The sequence below is a fragment of the Hyperolius riggenbachi genome, chromosome 7 (genome assembly GCF_040937935.1).
Source record: "Hyperolius riggenbachi isolate aHypRig1 chromosome 7, aHypRig1.pri, whole genome shotgun sequence".
Taxonomy (NCBI): domain Eukaryota; kingdom Metazoa; phylum Chordata; class Amphibia; order Anura; family Hyperoliidae; genus Hyperolius; species Hyperolius riggenbachi.
In genome coordinates, this window is record NC_090652.1 from 26,920,010 (window position 1) to 26,947,572 (window position 27,563).

General features: G+C 49.8%; 1 protein-coding gene across 1 annotated transcript in view; it reads right to left on the reverse strand.

The window, feature by feature from the left end:
* Nucleotides 1–5,055: 5,055 nt before the first annotated feature.
* Nucleotides 5,056–27,563, reverse strand: part of TNFRSF12A (TNF receptor superfamily member 12A) — a 35,401-nt gene continuing 12,893 nt past the window's right edge. Inside the window, exons 2-5 of the mRNA XM_068243782.1 lie at nucleotides 15,164–15,265; nucleotides 12,434–12,568; nucleotides 11,970–12,024; nucleotides 5,056–5,566 (exon numbers count right to left, since the gene is read on the reverse strand). Coding sequence (XP_068099883.1) covers nucleotides 11,972–12,024; nucleotides 12,434–12,568; nucleotides 15,164–15,265 — 290 coding nt within the window. The 3' untranslated portion in view covers nucleotides 5,056–5,566; nucleotides 11,970–11,971. The remainder of the gene's footprint in view (nucleotides 5,567–11,969; nucleotides 12,025–12,433; nucleotides 12,569–15,163; nucleotides 15,266–27,563) is intronic.

A 27,563-nucleotide genomic window follows, 5' to 3' on the forward strand; every position in this document is an offset into this window, starting at 1 on the left:
AGAATCCCGGACTGAGCATTGATTCTGGCTTTGCTATAATGACTCAGCTATAATGATTCCTGAGCAAAGCCAGCAGGGGGCAGGCTTGGACTTGAAGACAGCAAAGAACACAGTCTCAGCTATAATTATTCTGTAGCAAAGCCAGACTGACTGCTTAGTCGGGATTCTTATCTTAGAGGTGATAACAGGCAAATTAAACAGAGAACAATGTAACAAAGAGCAGATTAGGTGTTTACTGTCATGTTCCCACTGATTTATAAGGTAAAATACATGAGGTTGCTTCATCTCTGGTTCTCTTTAAAGTTGAAGAGAAATCGAGAGCCCAATATGGTGTAGTATGTCAAAATTGATTGGATAAATGAAACAGTGAGATGGTAATCCTCACAAACACGGGTTACCACCTAGGTAACCACTCATTAGGCAGGTGAGGAGATTAGACCTGTCCTCACTCAGGATTAGGAAGTTGCTCTCTGTAGATAGGAAGAAAGGGGGTAGATCACCCCTCCACCTGGGGTGGACTCAAATATATTGGTAGGTGAACAGAGGCGCCAGAAGGATAAAAGTACATACAATTTTGCCAAGCATGAACCCACTTTTGAACCAGAAACAGCAGCACAAGCGCCTGACCTGGGCTACAGAGAAGCAGCACTGGACTGTTGCTCAGTGGTCCAAAGTACTTTTTTTGGATGAAAGCAACTTTTACATGTCTTCCGGAAATCAAGGTGCCAGAGTCTGGAGGAAGACTGGGGAGAGGAAAATGCCTGAAGTCCAGTGTCAAGTACCCACAGTCAGTGATGGTCTGGGGTGCCATGTCAGCTGCTGGTATTGGTCCACTGTGTTTTATCAAGGGCAGGGTCAATGCAGCTAGCTATCGGGAGATTTTGGAGCACTTCATGCTTCCATCTGCTGAAAAGCTTTATGATGAAGATTTCATTTTTCAGCACGACCTGGCACCTGCTCACAGTGCCAAAACCACTGGTAAATGGTTTACTGACCATGGTATTACTGTGCTCAATTGGCCTGCCAACTCTCCTGACCTGAACCCCATAGAGAATCTGTGGGATATTGTAAAGAGAAAGTTGAGAGATGCAAGACCCAACACTCTGGATGAGCTTAAGGCCGCTATCGAAGCATCCTGGGCCTCCATAACACCTGAGCAGTGCCACAGGCTGATTGTCTCCATGCCACGCCGCATTGAAGCAGTCATTTCTGCAAAAGGATTCCCGACCAAGTATTGAGTGCATAACTGAACATAATTATTTGAAGGTTGACTTTTTTTTGTTCTAAAAACACTTTTCTTTTATTGGTCGGATGAAATATGCTAATTTTTTGAGATGGGAAATTTGGGTTTTCATGAGCTGTATGCCAAATTCATCAATATTAAAACAATAAAAGTTGTGTGTATTTGAATCTAAAATATATGAAAGTCTAATGTTTATCAGTACATTACAGAAAATACTTCATCACAATATGCTAATTTTTTGAGAAGATCACGTAAGGGTATTACTGTAATGATGTTCTATGAGTGACATTTTTGCTATAGGATAGGCATAGCTCCCAACAGTCCTGCTTTGGGAACTAAATCCCGCTGTCCCTTTTTTTTTTCCTCATTTGTCCCTCTTTCAGGACGCATGTACAGATCTATGTAAAAATATGTAATTTTATACTAAATATTGTGTTTAATAGTCTATAATGTTATGAAAGGCGTGGCAGGGGTGTGTCTTCAGTTGTCCCTCTTTCTTATCCCAAAAAAGTTTGGCGGTATGCAAGTTACATCCCAATGTGAGAAAAAAGCTAAACTTCCGAGGTACAGGGAGGAATGTGTCATTCATCTCTCTATGCCTTTGTAATCTAGCCAATGGATAAAAGCTTGGGGGTTCCTGATCCTGTCAGTACAGGTAGTCTCCGGTTAACAAACCAGATAGGGAGTGTAGGTTTGTTCTTAACCTGAATCAGTTTTTAGGGCCGGTCTCCACTTCATGAGTTGTTTGACAGTCGTTTTGCATTGCTGTCAATTGTTTTTCTGCTTTTGAAAAACGCATTTAAAGGGAACCTTAACTGCCGTGGAAAAATAAATTCACTTACCTGGGGGCTTTCCCAAGCCTCCTGCAGCCGTCCTGTGCCCGCGCCGGTCCTTCGGTGCCCTCCGGTCTCCCTCCGCCGCTAAGTTTCGTTTTCGGACGACTGCCAGTCGTCCTCGGGCCACTTCCGCATTCCTCGTCGTAAACTGCAGTAAAGCGCGTCCGCATGACGCCGCGAGGCCCGAGGACGACTGGCAGTAGTCCGAAAAACGAAACTTAGCGGCGGAGGGAGATCGGAGGGCACCGAAGGACCGGCGCGGGCACAGGACGGCTGCAGGAGGCTTGGGTAAGCCCCCAGGTAAGTGAATTTATTTTTCCACGGCAGTTAAGGTTCCCTTTAAAGAGAGACTGTAACAAAATGTTCAGCCTTATTTCTTCTATTCTATAAGTTCCTACTGTATACCTGTTCTAATGTGGTCTGTCTTGCTGCAGCCTTTTCTAGTTGCACAGTGGCTGTATTATCTCTGTTATATAATCTAATCTTCTTTCCTCGGTCGGCTTTGTCGGGCTCAGGCAGGAATGTGCTGCTCTGCTTGTGATAGGATAGAAGCTATACACACCCTCTCCACGCCCCCTGCAGGCTCTGTATGAGTCACAGACTGAGATCCTCTCAGCCTATCACATGCTGTTAGCAGCCATGCCTTGTTTGTAAACACTGCCTAAAACTGGCAATTACAAGCCAGGACTGCAGCAGGGAGTGGCAGAAACAGCACAGAGGGGCCCAGGAGAACATAATGAATAGAATGGTATGCTTTTTATTGTAAGAATTTTAGAGTACAGATTCTCTTTAAAGAGACACTCAAGCCTGCAATAAAAAAATGAGTTTTACTCACCTGGGGCTTCTACCAGCCCCCTGCAGCTGTCCGGTGCCCTCGCAGTCACAATCGGATCCTCCCGACCTCCGCCGCCAGCTACTTTCACTTCGCTGACAGGCCTGGCCACGCGTCTCCTTCTATGCGACCCCATCCGCAATAGCGCCCTGACAAATGGAGAAAGGCCCTTAAAGTGGATCCGAGAAACTTTTTCTCATTGGACGTAATTGCCAAAAAGTACGTGTGATCGTAATGAGCAAATTACCATCATCACGAGTCTGCGCGCGGCAGCGGTCATCTGGAGCTATGCAGTCAGATAAGCTGTATATTTTGCAAAGGTCCACAGTAACAATTCCACAAAATGTTTAAGGCCTCTTTTCCACAGATTGTTGATAGGCAGTGAAATGCCTCTCAAACTCTCACAACTGCTCACTGCTGCCTGGTAACTGCTCACTGCTGCCTGGTATCTGCTCACTGCTGCCTGGTAACTGCTCACTGCTGCCTGGTAACTGCTTGTTGCTGTCTGGTATCTGCTCCCTGCTGCCTGGTAACTGCTTGTTGCTGCCTGGTAACTGCTCACTGCTGCCTGGTAACTGCTTGCTGAGCACACAGCTCAACAGTCTCTGGAAAAGAGGCCTAACAGAAACTGGCACAGAAGAGTGTCAGAATTCATTGCTAGTCACTGGATCAGTGCAGGTGTTGAAACAGATCACCAGTGCTCCGAACAGAGTGCCGTTGCCATGGGTGCAGAGAAGCGTGATCTGTGCAACATGCCCTGCCCAATCAATGATTTGATTGATTTTGGGACCAAATCGGTCCAATTGATTGGGCAATCCTGGAAAATATCGGGCTGATGTGGTGAGTCGGGTGCATGGCGGTAATCATGTGCCATACTGCCACAACAGATGTACATAACTTACACCCTGGTCGCTGCGCCCCCAAGGTGTGTGACACCCCAACCCAGTGCCCATGTACAGAGTAAATACTCACCTTTCCTGCTGGCACCGCTGCCAGCCTCCTCCGCCGTCACCTGTGTGTATTTGTGACATCACACACATCCCACAGGTGCATGGGCATCCGTAGAAAATTTTCCGGGGGGACAAGTCATGCACGTGACACACCGAAAAAGGGGGGAAATGGGCATGGTCACGGACCAGGATGTGGTCATGGGTGGTCCAAATTTACTTAAACTTAGCAATGGTGGGACATTAGACTAGGACTATGGTAGGGATTAGATTGTGAGCGCCTCCGATACAGGTGCCGCCCAGTTTAGGTAGTGATTGGGACCCCCCACGTTTAGTGACTTCCCCCAGTTTAGGTGGTGACAGGTGCCCCCCAGTTTAGGTAGTGATGGGGACCCCCATGTTTAGTGACAAGGACTTTCCCCAGTTTAGGTGGTGACAGGTGTCCCCCAGTTTAGACAGTGATGGGTACCCCCCATGTTTAGTGACGGGGACTTCCCCCAGTTTAGGTGGTGACAGGTGCCCCCCAGTTTAAGTAGTGATGGGGACCCCCATGTTTAGTGACAAGGACTTTCCCCAGTTTAGGTGGTGACAGGTGTCCCCCAGTTTAGGTAGTGACGGGGACCACACATCGACGCCCTTCCGTCCTTCCCCCTGCCTATCATGTAATAAGCAGCATGCCAGCAGCCAGTGTCAGACCTCCCATCGCCCGGCTACCAGTGAGAATCGGGCACATAGTACTCCCATGGATACCGAGCTGCATATGCGGAAGTAATGTCACTTCCGCATCATTCGGCTCTCCTGACACCCAACTCACCAGCGACAAGATAATCCGTATACCTTCCTCCAGCCTGATCGCTCCCACGTACTCCTCCGACTCCCCGTTCACCTGCAACTGGCCTCACAAAGTCCCTCGGTCCGGGGCCAACTGCACATGCGCGGCCTGGGATCGGGACGGTGAGCACGGCTGGCCGGACTGCGCCTGCGCCGACTGGAGGATTTTCCGGGGCCAGTTGCGGGCGAACAAAGAGGTGACTGAGGATGATGAAGGAGCGATCAGGCCGGAGGGGGCTGAAGGAAGCCCCAGGTATGTCTACATTGCTTATTTGGCCCCATCTCAGGTACACTTCAACAAAAATGAACAACAACGTACAAATTAATTCGATGGAAGAAAAAAAAAAGAAAAAAACAAACGAGTGGTAAAAAGAAGATGCAACAATTTATTTCTTAACAAGGCCCATAGGGCTTCTACAAGAGGGCGACCTTCCTGACAAATCCGGGTGGAATGTGACAATTGGTAGCGGCATCGGCGGGTCCGTAGCTTTCTTCCAGGAAGTGCGCTGAGAGTCTTAGGAACGGGTGAAGATGATCTCTCTCGTTGTGGAGAAGATGGGTCTAAGACTGAAGAATGGGGAGGGGGGTGGCGGTTGGGGTGCGGGGGGTACGGCAGGTAGTGGGTGCAGGAAGCAATATTAACCCCTTGCTAGCCAGAGGAGAGGAGCCAGCACTGCTCGGCAATGTGTTCCAGGCCCCACATGACAAAAATAGGTTAAAAAACATCTTCTGCGTCCAGCGCAGCACTTTATAGATATATATATATATACATATATAGATATATGTACACCCTCTATACATATATATATACAGTGACGGGGTAGCAGCTTCCTCTGGGGCTGGGGGTAAGGTGATCGGTCCTTCCCGGGATGGTAATCTGTAAGAGAAAAAAAAAGAATGTTTTATGCTGGGTGCACACATAACATAATGTGAAAGCTCGTTTTTTTTATGTCATGTGCTGTTTTTTTTTGTGTGCGTTTTTGAATGATATGCAAAAAAACATGCGTTTTTTAAAAACACGTGTTTCAAAACGCATAGAAAATGCATATGCATTTTTATATGCGTTTTTTCCCTGCAGCCCATGGACTTCCAAAACGCAGCACCTAGCCCCTATGTAGCCATAGCGTGCGCAGTGAAATTATGCTGTGATTAGCTATTGTAAAGAGTGTGTTGTTACTCTTAATGAGCACTCCACTGAACCCTCCCGGAGCCCGGCGGGTCCAGTAGCTTCAAAGAACGAGGTATTTATCACCCCAAAGTCCCCGGGGAAAATTTCCATGACTTTCCAGGATGTGGATTTTGCTGCCCGGGGGAGGCAGAGTTTTGCGCGGTAGGTCTGCCTCCAGTCAATCTCCGCCCCTCCAAGTGAAAGAAGAATGAGAGGGGTGGGGCGAGGTGGCGATTGGCGGAGAATAACTGGAGCAGAGGCAGAGCTACTGCGCAAAGCTCTGCCTCCTCCAGGAAGCGAAGGGAGAAATTTGCCCTGGGGATTTCGGGGGGGGGGGGGGGGGGGGGGGGGATAAATACCTCGTTCTGTCGCGGGAATGCAGTGAATCAGCTTTGAAATTACTGCTTAACATAAGCGGGCAATAAAAAGAGCAAATTATTTTGGCTTCAGACTCTCTTTAAGAGTAACGAAGCGCCCTTTACAATAGCTAATCACAGCGTAATTTCACTGTGCACGCTATGGCTGCATAGCCTGTGCAGGGGATTATCTGCACTCATCAAGCTGCACTGCTGTAGCAGCACAGCTTTGTAAATCAAACTCATAGTCTTTCAGTGTCTCCGAAGCTAAAATATACAGTATGAACTATTGACCTATGTTATCTAGCTTCTGCTTTCAGAGGCTTTCTGCTCGAAAATTATTTTATGACACTAACTCCTTATCAGTAAGGGCTATACTATAATCCCACTTAGTCACAATTTAAAGAGGACCTGAACTCTTGCACAGGACAAAAGGAAAACAGAGAGAAAGGCAACCTGTGTGTATTTAGAGAGCTTAGCCTGCGTAATCCCCCCTCATCTGTGACTAACCACCACTGTAATTTGATCACTCAGCTATGTCAGCTCAGAAATCTCCTCTGCCACAGCAGAGCAGCTAATTTGTTAACATAGGATGTTAACCCTATGTCTGCAGATTTATTGCAGGATTTGTATCAGCTGTAACAAAGAAATGTTTTTCTTTAAAGGTTATTATGCTGCTGCATATCTTTTAGAGCAGAGAGGACGTTCTGAGTTCAGGTCCACTTTAAGAAAAACTGTCACTTGCATACCTAAATGTTAACTCTTTCATGCAGTAAAAAGAAAAGAAAAAAGGAACACAGCATAGTTATTTGTGTGCTAGGCACTGTACATACACGTCTGTCTGATCATGCTACATGCCACCTCGGGTAGCCATCACGCTGATTAGTGTAAATTATGAGTATTATCTTTCTATCCAGACTAAGCTTAAAACGTTTTCAGATTTACAGCTAATGGGAACCCATTTATAAATAAAAAAGTCAGATACTCACCTAAGGAGAGGGAAGGCTCTGAGTCCTAATGAGACTTCCCTCGCCTCTCCCGGTGCCCTTGGTGCTGCGCAGGATCCCCCGTAGCAGTATTCGACCAGTTCGGTCAAATGCTGCCACTTCCGCCGCCGAAAGGAGGTTTCGGAAGTCTTCGGGAGCACTCGGGCTCCCGAGGACAGGGCTGCTCCATACTGCGCACGCGCCCTCTACGACGCACTCACGCGTGTGCATTATGGAGCCTCCTGTCTTCGGGAGGACTCGGCTCCCGAAGACTTCCGAAGTCCCCCGCGGCGGGGGATTTGAACGGAGGATCCTGAGGGCACTGGGAGAGGAGAAGGAAGACTCATTAGGACTCTTCCCTCTCCTTAGGTGAGTATCTGACCTTTTTTTTAGGAGGGGTAATATTGGCTTTAAAGGAATGCCAAGGTCAAGAAATTGTATACAGCTTTACTGTACTGTAAATTTTTCAGTGAAAACTGACCTTTGGGTCTGCATGGGGGACCCACTTATAAGCCACTTTTCCCTCAGAAACCAGAAAAAGTGATTGACTTGCGTATAAGCCCCCTCCCCAGTATCCCCCCCCCCCAGTTCAAGTCATTCCCTCTCCCCATAGCCAGATGTGCCCCGGGATTATACAGCTGTGTCTCAAGAAGCCACTAGATGCCGTCATAGATATGAGACATCAATTGCCACACAGGAAGAATCCCCGATCATTGCACCGCTGACACGTTGCTTGCTCTGCTCCACAAGCGAGGGGACACAGGAAGTCTTGAGCAGCGCACTCTGCGCACCATGTTGCTGGGGATGGGGAAACGGACACAGCAGGGAGCCAGCTGGTAAGAGCAGGATCACTAGTGTGCAATCCTTACACTCCTCTGCTAGTAACAAAACCTGCTCCACCACCTGTTCTGCTCCACTGACTTGCATATAAGCTGAGGAGGGTAACTTTTCAGCACATTCAGCTTGAAAAATGAGGATTATATGCAAGTTCACCACTACTTCCATTTTAAGCAGTTTTTAACTATTTTATCTTTATCGGACGCTTCTGTTTAAACAATTTTTTATCCCGTTTCCTCCCTGGGTGGAGGGGTTTTCTATTCCTATGGAGCATGAGATTCTTAACCACTTCAGTACCAGCAGCCTCTGCTCCCTTAAGGACCAGAGGCTGCTGGTACACAAACGCTGCATCCCGACGAATCCCCGCAATAATCCGCCGGTCACGCCGCAGGCTGCTCTCTCTGTCATCTCCATGACGGCAGAACGCTGTGCGCCGGGCAGGAGCCGCTTTCATTAGCTCCTGACCCTGTCACTCAATGTAAGCCAACGGGATTGGCTTATAGTAATGACAGGGCCAGGAGCCAATGAAAACGGCTCCTGCCCGGCTCACAGCGTTCTGCCGTCATAGAGGTGGCAGGGCGAGCAAATTGCGGCGGGTAGAAAGCGGCAAGAACGGCGGTAACAGGCGGGGACGTGCGGTGAATGGGATGTAGAGCTTACGTCCGGTCAGAACCGCAGTGCCACCCGCCCGTCGTAGATTTGTACTGCGCCGGCCCGCATTAGGTTAAAGAGGAACTCCAGTGAAAATAATGTAATAAAAGTGCTTCATTTTTACAATAATTATGTATAAATGATTTAGTCAGTGTTTGCCCATTGTAAAAGCTTTCCTCGCCCTGATTTACATTACACCATTTATCACATGGTGACATTTTTACTGCTGGCAGGTGATGTCAGTAGAAGAAGCTGCTTGCTTTTTTGGCAGTTGGAAACTGCTGTTATTTCCCACAATGCAACGAGGTTCACAGACAGGAAACTGTCAGGACCATCCTGACATCACACTGTGGGAGGGGTTTCACCACAAGATCAGCCATACAGACCCCCTGATGATCCGTTTGTGAAAAAGTAAAGATTTCTTGTGGGAAAGGCGGCATCAGCTACTGATTGGGTTCAATTCTTGGTTACGGTTTCTCTTTAAACCTGAGTGGGGTCAGGTCTAATCTCCCCACCTGCCTACATAGTGGTTTGTGAGTATTTCCTCAAATATTTCCTCATTTATCCCATTGAATCAACATATTGCACAATTGGGGCTCTCAATCATTTTCATCTCATTGGGACTGAGCTGCAGTGAAGGACACACAGACGTCTAGGGGCTGGGAGGAGCCCCAGGTAAGTAAAGCTTTATACACTTTGCTGACCTCGGGCATCCTACAAGCCTCATACACCGACTGGATAACGCTCGGCTTAGAATTTAGCCAGGGGGATCAGCCGGGGGGAATTGGCCAGTGATCAGCCAGGGGGAATTGGCCAGTAATCAGCCAGGGGGAATTGGCCAGTGATCAGCCAGGGGGAATTGGCCAGTGATCAGCCAGGGGGAATTGGCCAGTGATCAGCCAGGGGGAATTGGCCAGTGATCAGCCAGGGGGAATTGGCCAGTGATCAGCCAGGGGGAATTGGCCAGTGATCAGCCAGGGGGAATTGGCCAGTGATCAGCCAGGGGGAATTGGCCAGTGATCAGCCAGGGGGAATTGGCCAGTGATCAGCCAGGGGGAATTGGCCAGTGATCAGCCAGGGGGAATTGGCCAGTGATCACCCAGGGGGAATTGGCCAGTGATCAGCCAGGGGGAATTGGCCAGTGATCAGCCAGGGGGAATTGGCCAGTGATCAGCCAGGGGGAAATTGGCCAGTGATCAGCCAGGGGGAAATTGGCCAGTGATCAGCCAGGGGGAAATTGGCCAGTGATCAGCCAGGGGGAAATTGGCCAGTGATCAGCCAGGGGGAATTGGCCCAGCCAGGGGGAATTGGCCCAGCCAGGGGGAATTGGCCCAGCCAGGGGGAATTGGCCCAGCCAGGGGGAATTGGCCCAGCCAGGGGGAATTGGCCCAGCCAGGGGGAATTGGCCCAGCCAGGGGGAATTGGCCCAGCCAGGGGGAATTGGCTGGGGAAATTGGCCAGTGATCAGTCAGGGGGAATTGGCCAGTGATCAGCCAGGGGGAATTGGCCAGTGATCAGCCAGGGGGAATTGGCCAGTGATCAGCCGGGGGAATTGGCCCAGCCAGGGGGAATTGGCCAGTGGTCAGCCGGGGGGAATTGGCCAGTGATCAGCCAGGGGGAATTGGCCCAGCCAGGGGGAATTGGCCAGTGATCAGTCAGGGGAATTGGCCAGTGATCAGCCAGGGGGAATTGGCCAGTGATCAGCCGGGGGAATTGGCCAGTGATCAGCCGGGGGAATTGGCCAGTGATCAGCCGGGGGAATTGGCCCAGCCAGGGGGAATTGGCCAGTGATCAGCCAGGGGGGAATTGGCCAGTGATCAGCCGGGGGGGAATTGGCCAGTGATCAGCCGGGGGGAATTGGCCAGTGATCAGCCGGGGGGAATTGGCCAGTGATCAGCCGGGGGGAATTGGCCAGTGATCAGCCGGGGGGAATTGGCCAGTGATCAGCCAGGGGGGAAATGGCCAGTGATCAGCCAGGGGGAATTGGCCAGTGATCAGCCGGGGGGGAATTGGCCAGTGATCAGCCGGGGGGAATTGGCCAGTGATCAGCCAGGGGGAATTGGCCAGTGATCAGCCAGGGGGAATTGGCCAGTGATCAGCCAGGGGGAATTGGCCAGTGATCAGCCAGGGGGAATTGGCCAGTGATCAGCCAGGGGGAATTGGCCAGTGATCAGCCAGGGGGAATTGGCCAGTGATCAGCCAGGGGGAATTGGCCAGTGATCAGCCAGGGGGAATTGGCCAGTGATCAGCCGGGGGGAATTGGCCAGTGATCAGCCGGGGGGAATTGACCAGTGATCAGCCGGGGGGAATTGACCAGTGATCAGCCAGAGGGAATTGGCCAGTGATCAGCCAGGGGGAATTGGCCAGTGATCAGTCAGGGGGAATTGGCCAGTGATCAGTCAGGGGGAATTGGCCAGTGATCAGTCAGGGGGAAATGGCCAGTGATCAGTCAGGGGGAATTTGGCCAGTGATCAGCCGGGGGGGAATTGGCCAGTGATCAGCCGGGGGGGAATTGGCCAGTGATCAGTCAGGGGGAATTGGCCAGTGATCAGTCAGGGGGAATTGGCCAGTGATCAGTCAGGGGGAAATGGCCAGTGATCAGTGAGGGGGAATTTGGCCAGTGATCAGCCGGTGGGGAATTTGGCCAGTGATCAGCCGGTGGGGAATTGGCCAGTGATCAGCCGGGGGGAATTGGCCAGTGATCAGCCGGGGGGAATTGGCCAGTGATCAGCCTGGGGGAATTGGCCAGTGATCAGTCGGGGGGAATTGGCCAGTGATCAGCCGGGGGGAATTGGCCAGTGATCAGCCGGGGGGAATTGGCCAGTGATCAGTCAGGGGGAATTGGCCAGTGATCAGTCGGGGGGAATTGGCCAGTGATCAGCCGGGGGGAATTGGCCAGTGATCAGCCGGGGGGAATTGGCCAGTCATCAGCCGGGGGGAATTGGCCAGTCATCAGCCGGGGGGAATTGGCCAGTCATCAGCCGGGGGGAATTGGCCAGTCATCAGCCGGGGGGAATTGATTTGGCCGAGCGCCAGCCAAGCGCATTCTTCTCCGCATTAACCCCGCCGCGTGATTTCAGTCGCCCACCACTACATCGCCCCCCCCCCCACATAGCAGGCTAGCAAAGTGTCTGTACATTCTCTGGCCTGCAAAGTCCGAGGGCTCAGGTACCGATCCCAGCCAGGTGCCATGACTCGTACATCTGAAGGTCTGACGGCCAACAGCGGCCTGCACTACTTTGCACTGACATCTAGTGGCCATATGTGTAAAGTGGGTCTCACCTTCAGTGTATCAGCAGCTCCTCAGCTGAGTGGGCTCCGGTCTCTTCTATGGGGGCTGTGGAGGGAACAGAAGAGGTTATACAGAGACTGGTGACATACTGAATACATACACTACCTAACCACTCTGCCCCCATCCCCCCAACTCAGCAACCAGTGCCCCCTATCACCCCCCATTCACAACTAGTGACCCCCATCCCCTGCCCCCTATTCCCCCCAAGATTCACAACCAGTGCCCCCTATCTCCCCCATTCACAACTAGTGACCCCATCCCCCCCATCCACTGCCCCCCATTTCCCCACCTCCACAACCAGTGCTCCCCCAACATTCACAACTAGTGCCCCCCGATCACCCATATCCAAAACCAGTGCCCACCCATCCCCCCACATCCACAACCAGTGCTTCCATCCCCCAACCAGTGCCCCCATCAGAGGTGTGCTCAGAGGTGCCGCTAGGTCTATACTCACTGGTGAACTTGTTTTTCCTGCGGAAGCGAGTCATGTAGATGGTGAGCGCCAGGATGATGGTGATGATGAAGACAGCCGAGCCGGAGCCGACAGCTACCCAGATCCAGAAGAAGTCCTGTTTATCACTGCTGTCACCTGGAAGACATAACATCATCAGTCATCCATGCCTCCCACTGGCAACGTCTACAGTGATACCTCATTAAGAAGACCCCCCCCCTCTCCCAGGCCGGGACTCAGCGAGAGTGGTGTGCAGGCCTCAGACAAGGAGTATGTGTTGTGACGCCGCGCGGTGCCACTAATCGTAAGATATTTTCTATGCAGTACCCAGAACCCATTCTCACTTGAACCCTCCATTATAAATGCCCTCCTCCATAGCAGCATAACACATCAATAGCCTGAAGGCTAGAGATGTGTCTGTAAAAGTTCAGTCTGGGCTTGTTCACATCTAGGGCGTTTTTGTGGGGGTTCTTTAAGCGCTAGTGATTTCAGAAATCGCCCTAAAAGCCCATGTGCAATGATTCCCTACGAGAGAGTTCACATATGAGTGGTTCGATTTCGATCCACTCAGCAAAGCGCTGCCTGTACTATTTCTGAGGCGATTTTGCCTTAATGGAAGGTATAGGAAGAGCGCTAAACACTCACAAAATCGATTTGTTCGGTGATTGCGTTCACGGTTTTAAGAATAAATAGATTGTATTTATTATTTTCGGATCAAAGAGTTCACTTCCTGACTGATGTCAGGAAGTGAAAAAAGGCAATCGATCTGCAAAAATGCTTATTAAAAGTGCTTTGCAAAAACCACAGTGCCCACCCGAGTGCCGGGAAAAAAAAAAAAAAAAATCGCCCACAAAATCGCTGGCATCAGCGATTTCGATTTTAGATGTGAACGAGGCCTGAATCCCCATCAGGCGACGATTATCACGTGTGTGTACTTAGCTTAAAGGGAACCTTAACTGAGAGGGATATGGATGTTTCCTGTTAAACAATACCAGTTGCCTGGCAGTCCAGCTGATCTCTGTGGCTGCAATAGTGGCTGAATCACACCCTGAAACAAGCATGCAGCTAATCCAGTGTGACTTCAGTCAGAGCACCTGATCTGCATGCTTGTTCAGGGGCTGTGGCTAAAAGTATTGGAGACACAGGATCAGCAGGAGAGTCAGGCAACTGGTATTATTTTAAAAGGAAAAATCCATATCATTCTCAGTTTAGGTTCCCTTTAAGGATGAGCCGGTGAGTACGAAGTGTAGGTTCATCTGTGGCAAAACTGAGCCTATGCCTCACCTCTTGCCGAAGCGCTGCTCTACATCTTCATGACACTTCCTCGTTCACAGCAGGACTCTCAGTGCTGGGTGCCAGGAAGATGGAGAGGCGCGTGCAGCGCATGGATAAGGCCCGGTTCACATTAGCGTTCCCTGTCCGGATTCGCGGGGCCGGATCCAGACCGTATACTGTACCAAACGGAACGTACGTGCAAAGGCTATGCGGACGTTCACACGTGTCCGTTCCGTACAGTACGGAGCCGGACCGGATCCGGACTCCGGACACTTTTCCAACATGCGCTATTTTTTGGGTCCGGATCTCCAGCCACGCACCCGGACCGGAGCCGGACTGGAGCCTGACTGCACCATCCGGAACACAGAAACCAATGGGAAACGGAAGGCACAGAAAACACTGCCTACAAACACCTGACGTTCTACCCCACTTCCTATGCGTTTCCAAGCGGCCATTTCGGATGGGGACACATGGGCCAAGCATGTCTGGAGTGGAGCAGCAGTGACAGACGTGCTGGAGCTGTTTGGCAGAATGTCGGAGGTGGAGGTGAGGCCTACAGCGGAGGAACCTAATTCTACAGGTGCACCTTCTGCTGACCCCAACATTTTTTTATTTAAATTTCGCTATTTTTTGACCACGGATCCGGATGGCAGCCTGATGCATGCCTGAGGCAAACGGACCGGATCCGGATCGGAACCGTACGGTTCCGATCCGGATCAGGTCTTGATCCGATCAGGATCCAGTCCGTTTGCATGGCAAAGCGCAAGTGTGAACGGGGCCTAAGAGGAAGTGACATAGGAGAATTAAAACTCTCTGCCACGGCACGTGCCCACCAACACGCAGGTCCAGTTTCACGGTTCACCACAGACAATAATAATAATTCCTATCAGACCAGAAGCGCTTGAGGCAGCCAATAAGAGCATGCGCTATAGGCCACCCTGCAGTGTTAGGGAGCCTTGCCCAAGACCGCCTTACTGAGTAGGAAGAGCCAAGATTCAAACCCTGGTCTTCTGTGTTGCAGGCAGAGGCCTTCAAGGGAAGCTGAGGTGAGATATGGAAGCTGCCATATTTATTTCCTTTTAAGTAATGCACATTGCCTGGCTGTCCTGCTGATCCTCTGCCTCTAATACTTTAAGCTAAAGACCCTGAACAAGCATGCAGATCAGATGTCTATGACAAATCTAACAAGATTAGCTGCATGCTTGTTTCAGGTGTGCGATTTACACCTTAGTCACCAGAAATATCAGCAGGACTGCCATGCAACTGGTATTGGTTAGAAGGAAATAAATATGGCAGCTTCCATAGGTCTCAAACCTCAGGTTCCTTCCTGGTAAATTCTCCAGATGACATTTCATGCTTGTTGCAGAGTACAGAAGTGATGTTGTGTAATAAGATGATGCCTTCTTTATATATAGGCTTCTAATATGGTTTGTATCGTGTTGCGGTCCGGTCACTCACACTTCTGACAGAAGTCGTCCTTGCTGGAGATCTCGCAGATGCTGCAGGCTTTGCACTTGCTCAGGTCGTCACTCCACTGGTAGCCGCTATCACATGGCGGATCTGAAATAAAACCAGAGCGTGTCATTACTAATAATGTAATCATTACTTCTCGCCGCCGTCATCACTTCTATCCGCTTGGTTGTGACATCGCCTCTGCGCTATGCGGGAGAGCAGCAGTAAATCCCGTTACATAAGGTTATAAACACACGGCAAGCCCCCTCCAGCCGCTGTAACCCAAGAACAGTGACGGAACCACAGATAGGGGGCGCTATTTATAACGGTGGGAATGACAGATTCACACATCTCATTATTTATATCATTATTACACATGGATGTCGAGCTGCCCGGACCAGAGCAGGATCATCCACGAGGCAACCTAGGCAGATGCTTGGGGCTTAGTGGGTATCAAGGGGCCACCTACCACCTTCTCTGACCTCTCTCCACTTCAGCTTTCTCTCTATTCTGTATCCATCACTTCTGGTGGTCAGTGAGATGCAAATAATCCATCCATCCTTCCCCTCCTTCCGTCTAGTGGTTAGCGCTCTCGCCTTGCAGCGCTGGTTCCCCTCCCTGGTTCAAACCCAAGCCAGGGCACTATCTGCACAGAGTTTGTATGTTCTCCCCATGTCTGTGTGGGTTTCCTCCAGGCACTCCGGTTTCCTCCCACATCCAAAAAACATACAGATAAGTTATTTGGTACCCCCCTAAAATTGTCCCTAGACAATATAATATACATACACTACACCATGCATACATAGACATATGACGATGGTAGGGACTAGATTGTGACATGACAAGCCAATATACTCTGTACAGCACTGCGGAAGATGTCGGCGCTATATAAATACTAATAATGTAATGCAAATTGCATGCAGTTTGGAATTGGGCCAATCTTACGCACTTCCTGTCAGTTTTGATTGGCACAACCCCAAATTGCACACAATTGGCTTTCAACTTTCAAAAATGACATACTTACCTCACCGTCAGTTCCTCTCAGACGCTCACCATTTTCTTCTGACAAGATTTGGTCCAAACTGAAATTAACCAGTTGCTGTCAGTTATATATCAGTTGCAGTCGGTTAGTTTGAACAAGTTAATGTCCATGTTTCCCTATGGCTCAAGTGGGTACTCCTAGGGACACATGATACAATTTACTGTCAGATCGATTATTTCCGACAGATCCGATCTGATTTCTAATAGATTTTCCGTTGAAGTGAGCAGAAAATCAATTGGAAAACAGATCCGACCTGTCAGAAATAATCGTTCTATCAGAAAATCTGTCAGAAACTTGTATGGTGTGTATCTAGCATGATATGTGCTGAGCAGGAAGCTGTTATGGGGTAATGGCCATTTTTGAAATGGAGGATGGAGAATTCCATTGATCACAGAGGACAAACAGGACGCAGGAGGAGAGAAAGAGATTGGTGAGTAGACCGCATGGGAGGTTAGTATAATAATTTGAATATTTATAATGTGCTTTTCTCCTGTGGGACTCAAAGCGCTCAAGAGCTGCAGCCACTGGGGTGCGCTCAAGAGGCCACCCTGCAGTGTTAGGGAGTCTTGCCTTGAACTCCTTACTGAATAGGTACTGATCCTAGCCAGGATTCAAACCCTGGTCACCCATGTCAAAGGCAGAGCCCTTAACCAGTACTCTATTAGCCACTAAGTATGACATGTGTATCTTTTAATTTTTAGTTCTGCTTTGCTTTAAAGTGAACTGGAAGTGAGAGGTATATGGAGGCTGCCATATTTATTCCTTCTAAGCAATACCAGTTGCCTGGCAGCCCTGCTGATCCTCTGCCTCTAATACTTTCAGCCATAGACCCTGAACAAGCATGCAGCAGATCAGGTGTTTCTGACAATATTGTCTGAATGGACAAGATTAGCTACATGCTTGTTTCTGGTGTGATTTTGACACCACTGCAGCCAAATTGATTAGCTGGGTAGCGAGGCAACTAGTATTATTTAAAAGGAAATAAATATGGCAGCCTCCATGTCACTCTCACCTCGGGTTCACTTTAAGTTTGAGTGTGTGTATGTATGTGTGGCTTACCGTTGTGCATGTACTGTATATGTATGTGTGACTATGCCGTGTGTGTGTGTTTGTACAGGCGTGTGTGTTGCTGTATGCTGTGTGCACATGTATACAGTGTGTATGTATGTGTGCATGTACTGTATATGTATGTGTGACTATGCCGTGTGTGTGTTTGTACAGGCGTGTGTGTTGCTGTATGCTGTGTGCACATGTATACAGTGTGTGTATGTATGTGTGCATGTACTGTATGTATGTGTGACTATGCCGTGTGTGTGTGTATGTGTGTATGTGTGTGTGTGTGTGTGTGTGGTGTGTGTGTGTGTGTGTGTGTGTGTGTGTGTGTGTGTGTACAGGCGTGTGTTGCTATATGCTGTGAGCACATGTATACAGTGTGTGTATGTATGTGTGCATGTACTGTATGTATGTGTGACTATGCCGTGTGTGTGTGTGTGTATGTGTGTGTGTGTGTGTGTGTGTGTGTGTGTGTGTGTGTCTGTGTGTGTGTGTGTGTGGTGTGTGTGGTGTGTGTGTGTGGTGTGTGTGGTGTGTGTGTGTGTGTGTGTGTGTGTGTGTGTGTGTGTGTGTGTGTGTGTGTGTACAGGCGTGTGTTGCTATATGCTGTGAGCACATGTATACAGTGTGTGTATGTATGTGTGCATGTACTGTATGTATGTGTGACTATGCCGTGTGTGTGTGTGTGTGTGTGTGTGTGTGTGTGTGTGTGTGTGTGTGTGTGTGTGTGTGTGTGTGTGTGGTGTGTGTGTGTGTGTGTGTGTGTGTGTGTGGTGTGTGGTGTGTGTGTGTGTGTGTGTGTGTGTGTGTGTGTGTGTGTACAGGCGTGTGTTGCTATATGCTGTGAGCACATGTATACAGTGTGTGTATGTATGTGTGCATGTACTGTATGTATGTGTGACTATGCCGTGTGTGTATGTGTGTGTGTGTGTGTGTGTGGTGTGTGTGTGTGTGTACAGGCGTGTGTGTTGCTATATGCTGTGAGCACATGTATACAGTGTGTGTGCGTTTGTGGTGAACTATGTGCTTGTTTATCACATGATGTCACTGGACGCTCTGGGCTGATGATGTCACCTGGAGGGACATGTGTCTATATATAACCCGGGGTCAGGTCAGCGTGTCTATTTGCACTCGGTGTGCTGGGTCAGCAGTGTCCGCGGTGATCTCATATATCATGTGATCCGGGTGCCGCTCGCCCCGGCCAGGGTGACTGAGGGTGTCTGTCTGCAGCCTCTTCACATGGAGGGCCTTGAGGTGTCACAGCCAGGCGATAGTTTTATCCGATACCTAATGGAATTATAGGTTTGTGACAGGTGACACCAAACATCGCTACACTCTGATATGACCCAGATGAGGGTTGCAATCTTTTATGGTGGCGACTCACTTCACAATTTACTTATTTTCAATTCGATAATTTCAAGCTTTCTTTTTTTCAGTTGAATGAAATATTAGACTCTTTTAACCAATGTACCAAACATGTATGTCCGATTTTGACACAATCACGACAAAAATGATCGAATAAAAGATATGAGGCCTCTTGCACACTACATGCGATTCAGAATCCGATTCACGATTTATAATTGATTTCCACATGCCATTCTCATTTTTAATGGGTACTGCATGCTGCGTTTTTCTTTCCTGTGTTTTTCTTTTGATAGCATTCCAGGGAAATCGCAAATCGGATTTGCAGTGTGCAGGGGGCCTAAATTACATGTAATAATATATACATTTTATTTATAAATGTGTATGGGGTGCTCTGTGCCATCACTGCTATGTATAAATGTGTATGGGGTGCTCTGTGCCATCACTGCTATGTATAAATGTGTATGGGGTGCTCTGTGCCATCACTGCTATGTATAAATGTGTATGGGGTGCTCTGTGCCATCACTGCTATGTATAAATGTGTATGGGGTGCTCTGTGCCATCACTGCTATGTATAAATGTGTATGGGGTGCTCTGTGCCATCACTGCTATGTATAAATGTGTATGGGGTGCTCTGTGCCATCACTGCTATGTATAAATGTGTATGGGGTGCTCTGTGCCATCACTGCTATGTATAAATGTGTATGGGGTGCTCTGTGCCATCACTGCTATGTATAAATGTGTATGGGGTGCTCTGTGCCATCACTGCTATGTATAAATGTGTATGGGGTGCTCTGTGCCATCACTGCTATGTATAAATGTGTATGGGGTGCTCTGTGCCATCACTGCTATGTATAAATGTGTATGGGGTGCTCTGTGCCATCACTGCTATGTATAAATGTGTATGGGGTGCTCTGTGCCATCACTGCTATGTATAAATGTGTATGGGGTGCTCTGTGCCATCACTGCTATGTATAAATGTGTATGGGGTGCTCTGTGCCATCACTGCTATGTATAAATGTGTATGGGGTGCTCTGTGCCATCACTGCTATGTATAAATGTGTATGGGGTGCTCTGTGCCATCACTGCTATGTATAAATGTGTATGGGGTGCTCTGTGCCATCACTGCTATGTATAAATGTGTATGGGGTGCTCTGTGCCATCACTGCTATGTATAAATGTGTATGGGGTGCTCTGTGCCATCACTGCTATGTATAAATGTGTATGGGGTGCTCTGTGCCATCACTGCTATGTATAAATGTGTATGGGGTGCTCTGTGCCATCACTGCTATGTATAAATGTGTATGGGGTGCTCTGTGCCATCACTGCTATGTATAAATGTGTATGGGGTGCTCTGTGCCATCACTGCTATGTATAAATGTGTATGGGGTGCTCTGTGCCATCACTGCTATGTATAAATGTGTATGGGGTGCTCTGTGCCATCACTGCTATGTATAAATGTGTATGGGGTGCTCTGTGCCATCACTGCTATGTATAAATGTGTATGGGGTGCTCTGTGCCATCACTGCTATGTATAAATGTGTATGGGGTGCTCTGTGCCATCACTGCTATGTATAAATGTGTATGGGGTGCTCTGTGCCATCACTGCTATGTATAAATGTGTATGGGGTGCTCTGTGCCATCACTGCTATGTATAAATGTGTATGGGGTGCTCTGTGCCATCACTGCTATGTATAAATGTGTATGGGGTGCTCTGTGCCATCACTGCTATGTATAAATGTGTATGGGGTGCTCTGTGCCATCACTGCTATGTATAAATGTGTATGGGGTGCTCTGTGCCATCACTGCTATGTATAAATGTGTATGGGGTGCTCTGTGCCATCACTGCTATGTATAAATGTGTATGGGGTGCTCTGTGCCATCACTGCTATGTATAAATGTGTATGGGGTGCTCTGTGCCATCACTGCTATGTATAAATGTGTATGGGGTGCTCTGTGCCATCACTGCTATGTATAAATGTGTATGGGGTGCTCTGTGCCATCACTGCTATGTATAAATGTGTATGGGGTGCTCTGTGCCATCACTGCTATGTATAAATGTGTATGGGGTGCTCTGTGCCATCACTGCTATGTATAAATGTGTATGGGGTGCTCTGTGCCATCACTGCTATGTATAAATGTGTATGGGGTGCTCTGTGCCATCACTGCTATGTATAAATGTGTATGGGGTGCTCTGTGCCATCACTGCTATGTATAAATGTGTATGGGGTGCTCTGTGCCATCACTGCTATGTATAAATGTGTATGGGGTGCTCTGTGCCATCACTGCTATGTATAAATGTGTATGGGGTGCTCTGTGCCATCACTGCTATGTATAAATGTGTATGGGGTGCTCTGTGCCATCACTGCTATGTATAAATGTGTATGGGGTGCTCTGTGCCATCACTGCTATGTATAAATGTGTATGGGGTGCTCTGTGCCATCACTGCTATGTATAAATGTGTATGGGGTGCTCTGTGCCATCACTGCTATGTATAAATGTGTATGGGGTGCTCTGTGCCATCACTGCTATGTATAAATGTGTATGGGGTGCTCTGTGCCATCACTGCTATGTATAAATGTGTATGGGGTGCTCTGTGCCATCACTGCTATGTATAAATGTGTATGGGGTGCTCTGTGCCATCACTGCTATGTATAAATGTGTATGGGGTGCTCTGTGCCATCACTGCTATGTATAAATGTGTATGGGGTGCTCTGTGCCATCACTGCTATGTATAAATGTGTATGGGGTGCTCTGTGCCATCACTGCTATGTATAAATGTGTATGGGGTGCTCTGTGCCATCACTGCTATGTATAAATGTGTATGGGGTGCTCTGTGCCATCACTGCTATGTATAAATGTGTATGGGGTGCTCTGTGCCATCACTGCTATGTATAAATGTGTATGGGGTGCTCTGTGCCATCACTGCTATGTATAAATGTGTATGGGGTGCTCTGTGCCATCACTGCTATGTATAAATGTGTATGGGGTGCTCTGTGCCATCACTGCTATGTATAAATGTGTATGGGGTGCTCTGTGCCATCACTGCTATGTATAAATGTGTATGGGGTGCTCTGTGCCATCACTGCTATGTATAAATGTGTATGGGGTGCTCTGTGCCATCACTGCTATGTATAAATGTGTATGGGGTGCTCTGTGCCATCACTGCTATGTATAAATGTGTATGGGGTGCTCTGTGCCATCACTGCTATGTATAAATGTGTATGGGGTGCTCTGTGCCATCACTGCTATGTATAAATGTGTATGGGGTGCTCTGTGCCATCACTGCTATGTATAAATGTGTATGGGGTGCTCTGTGCCATCACTGCTATGTATAAATGTGTATGGGGTGCTCTGTGCCATCACTGCTATGTATAAATGTGTATGGGGTGCTCTGTGCCATCACTGCTATGTATAAATGTGTATGGGGTGCTCTGTGCCATCACTGCTATGTATAAATGCGTATGGGGTGCTCTGTGCCATCACTGCTATGTATAAATGCGTATGGGGTGCTCTGTGCCATCACTGCTATGTATAAATGCGTATGGGGTGCTCTGTGCCATCACTGCTATGTATAAATGCGTATGGGGTGCTCTGTGCCATCACTGCTATGTATAAATGCGTATGGGGTGCTCTGTGCCATCACTGCTATGTATAAATGCGTATGGGGTGCTCTGTGCCATCACTGCTATGTATAAATGCGTATGGGGTGCTCTGTGCCATCACTGCTATGTATAAATGCGTATGGGGTGCTCTGTGCCATCACTGCTATGTATAAATGCGTATGGGGTGCTCTGTGCCATCACTGCTATGTATAAATGCGTATGGGGTGCTCTGTGCCATCACTGCTATGTATAAATGCGTATGGGGTGCTCTGTGCCATCACTGCTATGTATAAATGCGTATGGGGTGCTCTGTGCCATCACTGCTATGTATAAATGCGTATGGGGTGCTCTGTGCCATCACTGCTATGTATAAATGCGTATGGGGTGCTCTGTGCCATCACTGCTATGTATAAATGCGTATGGGGTGCTCTGTGCCATCACTGCTATGTATAAATGCGTATGGGGTGCTCTGTGCCATCACTGCTATGTATAAATGCGTATGGGGTGCTCTGTGCCATCACTGCTATGTATAAATGCGTATGGGGTGCTCTGTGCCATCACTGCTATGTATAAATGCGTATGGGGTGCTCTGTGCCATCACTGCTATGTATAAATGCGTATGGGGTGCTCTGTGCCATCACTGCTATGTATAAATGCGTATGGGGTGCTCTGTGCCATCACTGCTATGTATAAATGCGTATGGGGTGCTCTGTGCCATCACTGCTATGTATAAATGCGTATGGGGTGCTCTGTGCCATCACTGCTATGTATAAATGCGTATGGGGTGCTCTGTGCCATCACTGCTATGTATAAATGCGTATGGGGTGCTCTGTGCCATCACTGCTATGTATAAATGCGTATGGGGTGCTCTGTGCCATCACTGCTATGTATAAATGCGTATGGGGTGCTCTGTGCCATCACTGCTATGTATAAATGCGTATGGGGTGCTCTGTGCCATCACTGCTATGTATAAATGCGTATGGGGTGCTCTGTGCCATCACTGCTATGTATAAATGCGTATGGGGTGCTCTGTGCCATCACTGCTATGTATAAATGCGTATGGGGTGCTCTGTGCCATCACTGCTATGTATAAATGCGTATGGGGTGCTCTGTGCCATCACTGCTATGTATAAATGCGTATGGGGTGCTCTGTGCCATCACTGCTATGTATAAATGCGTATGGGGTGCTCTGTGCCATCACTGCTATGTATAAATGCGTATGGGGTGCTCTGTGCCATCACTGCTATGTATAAATGCGTATGGGGTGCTCTGTGCCATCACTGCTATGTATAAATGCGTATGGGGTGCTCTGTGCCATCACTGCTATGTATAAATGCGTATGGGGTGCTCTGTGCCATCACTGCTATGTATAAATGCGTATGGGGTGCTCTGTGCCATCACTGCTATGTATAAATGCGTATGGGGTGCTCTGTGCCATCACTGCTATGTATAAATGCGTATGGGGTGCTCTGTGCCATCACTGCTATGTATAAATGCGTATGGGGTGCTCTGTGCCATCACTGCTATGTATAAATGCGTATGGGGTGCTCTGTGCCATCACTGCTATGTATAAATGCGTATGGGGTGCTCTGTGCCATCACTGCTATGTATAAATGCGTATGGGGTGCTCTGTGCCATCACTGCTATGTATAAATGCGTATGGGGTGCTCTGTGCCATCACTGCTATGTATAAATGCGTATGGGGTGCTCTGTGCCATCACTGCTATGTATAAATGCGTATGGGGTGCTCTGTGCCATCACTGCTATGTATAAATGCGTATGGGGTGCTCTGTGCCATCACTGCTATGTATAAATGCGTATGGGGTGCTCTGTGCCATCACTGCTATGTATAAATGCGTATGGGGTGCTCTGTGCCATCACTGCTATGTATAAATGCGTATGGGGTGCTCTGTGCCATCACTGCTATGTATAAATGCGTATGGGGTGCTCTGTGCCATCACTGCTATGTATAAATGCGTATGGGGTGCTCTGTGCCATCACTGCTATGTATAAATGCGTATGGGGTGCTCTGTGCCATCACTGCTATGTATAAATGCGTATGGGGTGCTCTGTGCCATCACTGCTATGTATAAATGCGTATGGGGTGCTCTGTGACATCACTGCTATGTATAAATGCGTATGGGGTGCTCTGTGACATCACTGCTATGTATAAATGCGTATGGGGTGCTCTGTGACATCACTGCTATGTAGAAATGCGTATGGGGTGCTCTGTGCCATCACTGCTATGTATAAAGGCACAACACAAACAACCTTAGAAAATGTACCTTACTTTAACAAATCTGTTCCTCCCCCTGCTGTGTCCCTGTTTGTCCCCTGCTGTGCCTCCTGTTTGTCCCCTGCTGTGCCTCCTGTTTGTCCCCTGCTGTGCCTCCTGTTTGCCCCCTGCTGTGCCTCCTGTTTGCCCCCTGCTGTGCCTCCTGTTTGTCCCCTGCTGTGCCTCCTGTTTGCCCCCTGCTGTGCCTCCTGTTTGTCCCTCCTCTGTACCTCTGCTTGCCCCCTGCTGTGCCTCCTGTTTGCCCCCTGCTGTGCCTCCTGTTTGTCCCCTGCTGTGCCTCCTGTTTGTCCCCTGGTGTGCATCCTGTTTGTCCCCTGCTGTGCCTCCTGTTTGCCCCCTGCTGTGCCTCCTGTTTGTCCCCTGCTGTGCCTCCTGTTTGCCCCCTGCTGTGCCTCCTGTTTGTCCCCTGCTGTGCCTCCTGTTTGCCCCCTGCTGTGCCTCCTGCTTGTCCCTCCTCTGTACCTCTGCTTGCCCCCTGCTGTGCCTCCTGTTTGCCCCCTGCTGTGCCTCCTGCTTGTCCCTCCTCTGTACCTCTGCTTGCCCCCCATGTGCCTCCTGTTTGTCCCCTGCTGTGCCTCCTGCTTGTCCCTCCTCTGTACCTCTGCTTGCCCCCCATGTGTCTCCTGTTTGCCCCCTGCTGTGCCTCCTGTTTGCCCCCTGCTGTGTCTCCTGTTTGTCCCCTGCTGTACCTCTGTTTGCCCCCTGCTGTGCCTCCTGTTTGCCCCCTGCTGTGCCTCCTGCTTGTCCCTCCTCTGTACTTCTGCTTGCCCCCCATGTGTCTCCTGTTTGTCCCCTGCTGTGCCTCCTGCTTGTCCCTCCTCTGTACCTCTGCTTGCCCCCATGTGTCTCCTGTTTGTCCCCTGCTGTGCCTCCTGTTTGCCCCCTGCTGTACCTCCTGATTGTCCCTCCTCTATACCTCTGCTTGCCCCCCATGTGTCTCCTGTTTGCCCCCCATGTGTCTCCTGTTTGCCCCCTGCTGTGCCTCCTGTTTGTCTCCTGCTGTGCCTCCTGTTTGTCTCCTGCTGTGCCTCCTGTTTGTCCCTCCTCTGTACCTCTGCTTGCCCCCATGTGTCTCCTGTTTGTCCCCTGCTGTGCCTCCTGTTTGCCCCCTGCTGTACCTCTGCTTGCCCCCTGCTGTGCCTCCTGTTTGCCCCCTGCTGTGCCTCCTGATTGTCCCTCCTCTGTACCTCTGCTTGCCCCCTGCTGTGCCTCCTGTTTGCCCCCTGCTGTGCCTCCTGTTTGTCCCTCCTCTGTACCTCTGCTTGCCCCCCATGTGTCTCCTGTTTGCCCCCTGCTGTGCCTCCTGCTTGTCCCTCCTCTGTACCTCTGCTTGCCCCCCATGTGTCTCCTGTTTGCCCCCCATGTGTCTCCTGTTTGCCCCCTGCTGTGCCTCCTGTTTGCCCCCTGCTGTGCCTCCTGTTTGCCCCCTGCTGTGCCTCCTGTTTGTCCCCTGCTGTGCCTCCTGTTTGCCCCCTGCTGTGCCTCCTGTTTGCCCCCTGCTGTGCCTCCTGTTTGCCCCCTGCTGTGCCTCCTGTTTGTCTCCTGCTGTGTCTCCTGTTTGCCCCCTGCTGTGCCTCCTGTTTGCCTCCTGCTGTGCCTCCTGTTTGCCCCCTGCTGTGTCTCCTGTTTGTCCCCTGCTGTGCCTCCTGTTTGTTCCTCCTCTGTACCTCTGTTTGCCCCCTGCTGTGTCTCCTGTTTGCCCCCTGCTGTGCCTCCTGTTTGCCTCCTGCTGTGCCTCCTGTTTGCCCCCTGCTGTGCCTCCTGTTTGCCCCCTGCTGTGCCTCCTGTTTGCCCCCTGCTGTGCCTCCTGTTTGCCCCCTGCTGTGCCTCCTGTTTGCCCCCTGCTGTGCCTCCTGTTTGCCCCCTGCTGTGCCTCCTGTTTGTCCCCTGCTGTGCCTCCTGTTTGCCCCCTGCTGTGCCTCCTGTTTGTCCCTCCTCTATACCTCTGCTTGCCCCTCATGTGTCTCCTGTTTGTCCCTACTCTGTACCTCCTGTTTGCCCCCTGCTGTGCCTCCTGTTTGTCCCCTGCTGTGCCTCCTGTTTGTTCCTCCTCTGTACCTCTGTTTGCCCCCTGCTGTGCCTCCTGTTTGTCCCCTGCTGTGCATCCTGTTTGTCCCCTGCTGTGCCTCCTGTTTGTCCCTCCTCTATACCTCTGCTTGCCCCCTGCTGTGCCTCCTGTTTGCCCCCTGCTGTACCTCTGTTTGTCCCCTGCTGTGCCTCCTGCTTGCCCCCTGCTGTGCCTCCTGTTTGCCCCCTGCTGTGCCTCCTGTTTGCCCCCTGCTGTGCCTCCTGTTTGCCCCCTGCTGTGCCTCCTGTTTGCCCCCTGCTGTGCCTCCTGTTTGTCCCCTGCTGTGCCTCCTGTTTGTTCCTCCTCTGTACCTCTGTTTGTCCCTCCTGCTGTGCCTCCTGTTTGTTCCTCCTCTGTACCTCTGTTTGCCCCCTGCTGTGCCTCCTGTTTGCCCCCTGCTGTGCCTCCTGTTTGTTCCTCCTCTGTACCTCTGCTTGCCCCCCATGTGCCTCCTGTTTGTCCCTCCTCTGTACCTCTGCTTGCCCCCCATGTGTCTCCTGTTTGTCCCTACTCTGTACCTCCTGTTTGTCCCCTGCTGTGCCTCTGTTTGTCCCTCCTCTGTACCTCTGCTTGCCCCCCATGTGCCTTCGTTTGCCCCCCACCCAAGCAGAGCTGGACTCACCTTCCAGCACGAGTCCAACGCTCTCCGTCTAGCCACTCCGCCTCCTGCTCCCTCCCTCGGTACAACACCGCTTCCTAACTGTCATGTGACATACAGGAACCTCTATGTCACATGACATACAGGAAGCGGTGCTGTACGCAGCTAGAGGGAGCTGGATGCGGAGAGAGGAGGACAGACAGCGTTGGACTCGGTTTGGAGGTGAGTCCAATGCTGCTGCTGCACGTGCCGGCACTTGGGGGAATTTTGAAGCCGGAAATGATGTCATTGCAACAGGATCGGCCGTTCGTATCGGCGGGTCGTTCGTAAGTTGGGCGTTCGTAACCTGAGAACTACCTGTATTACGGTGAAGAAATACATT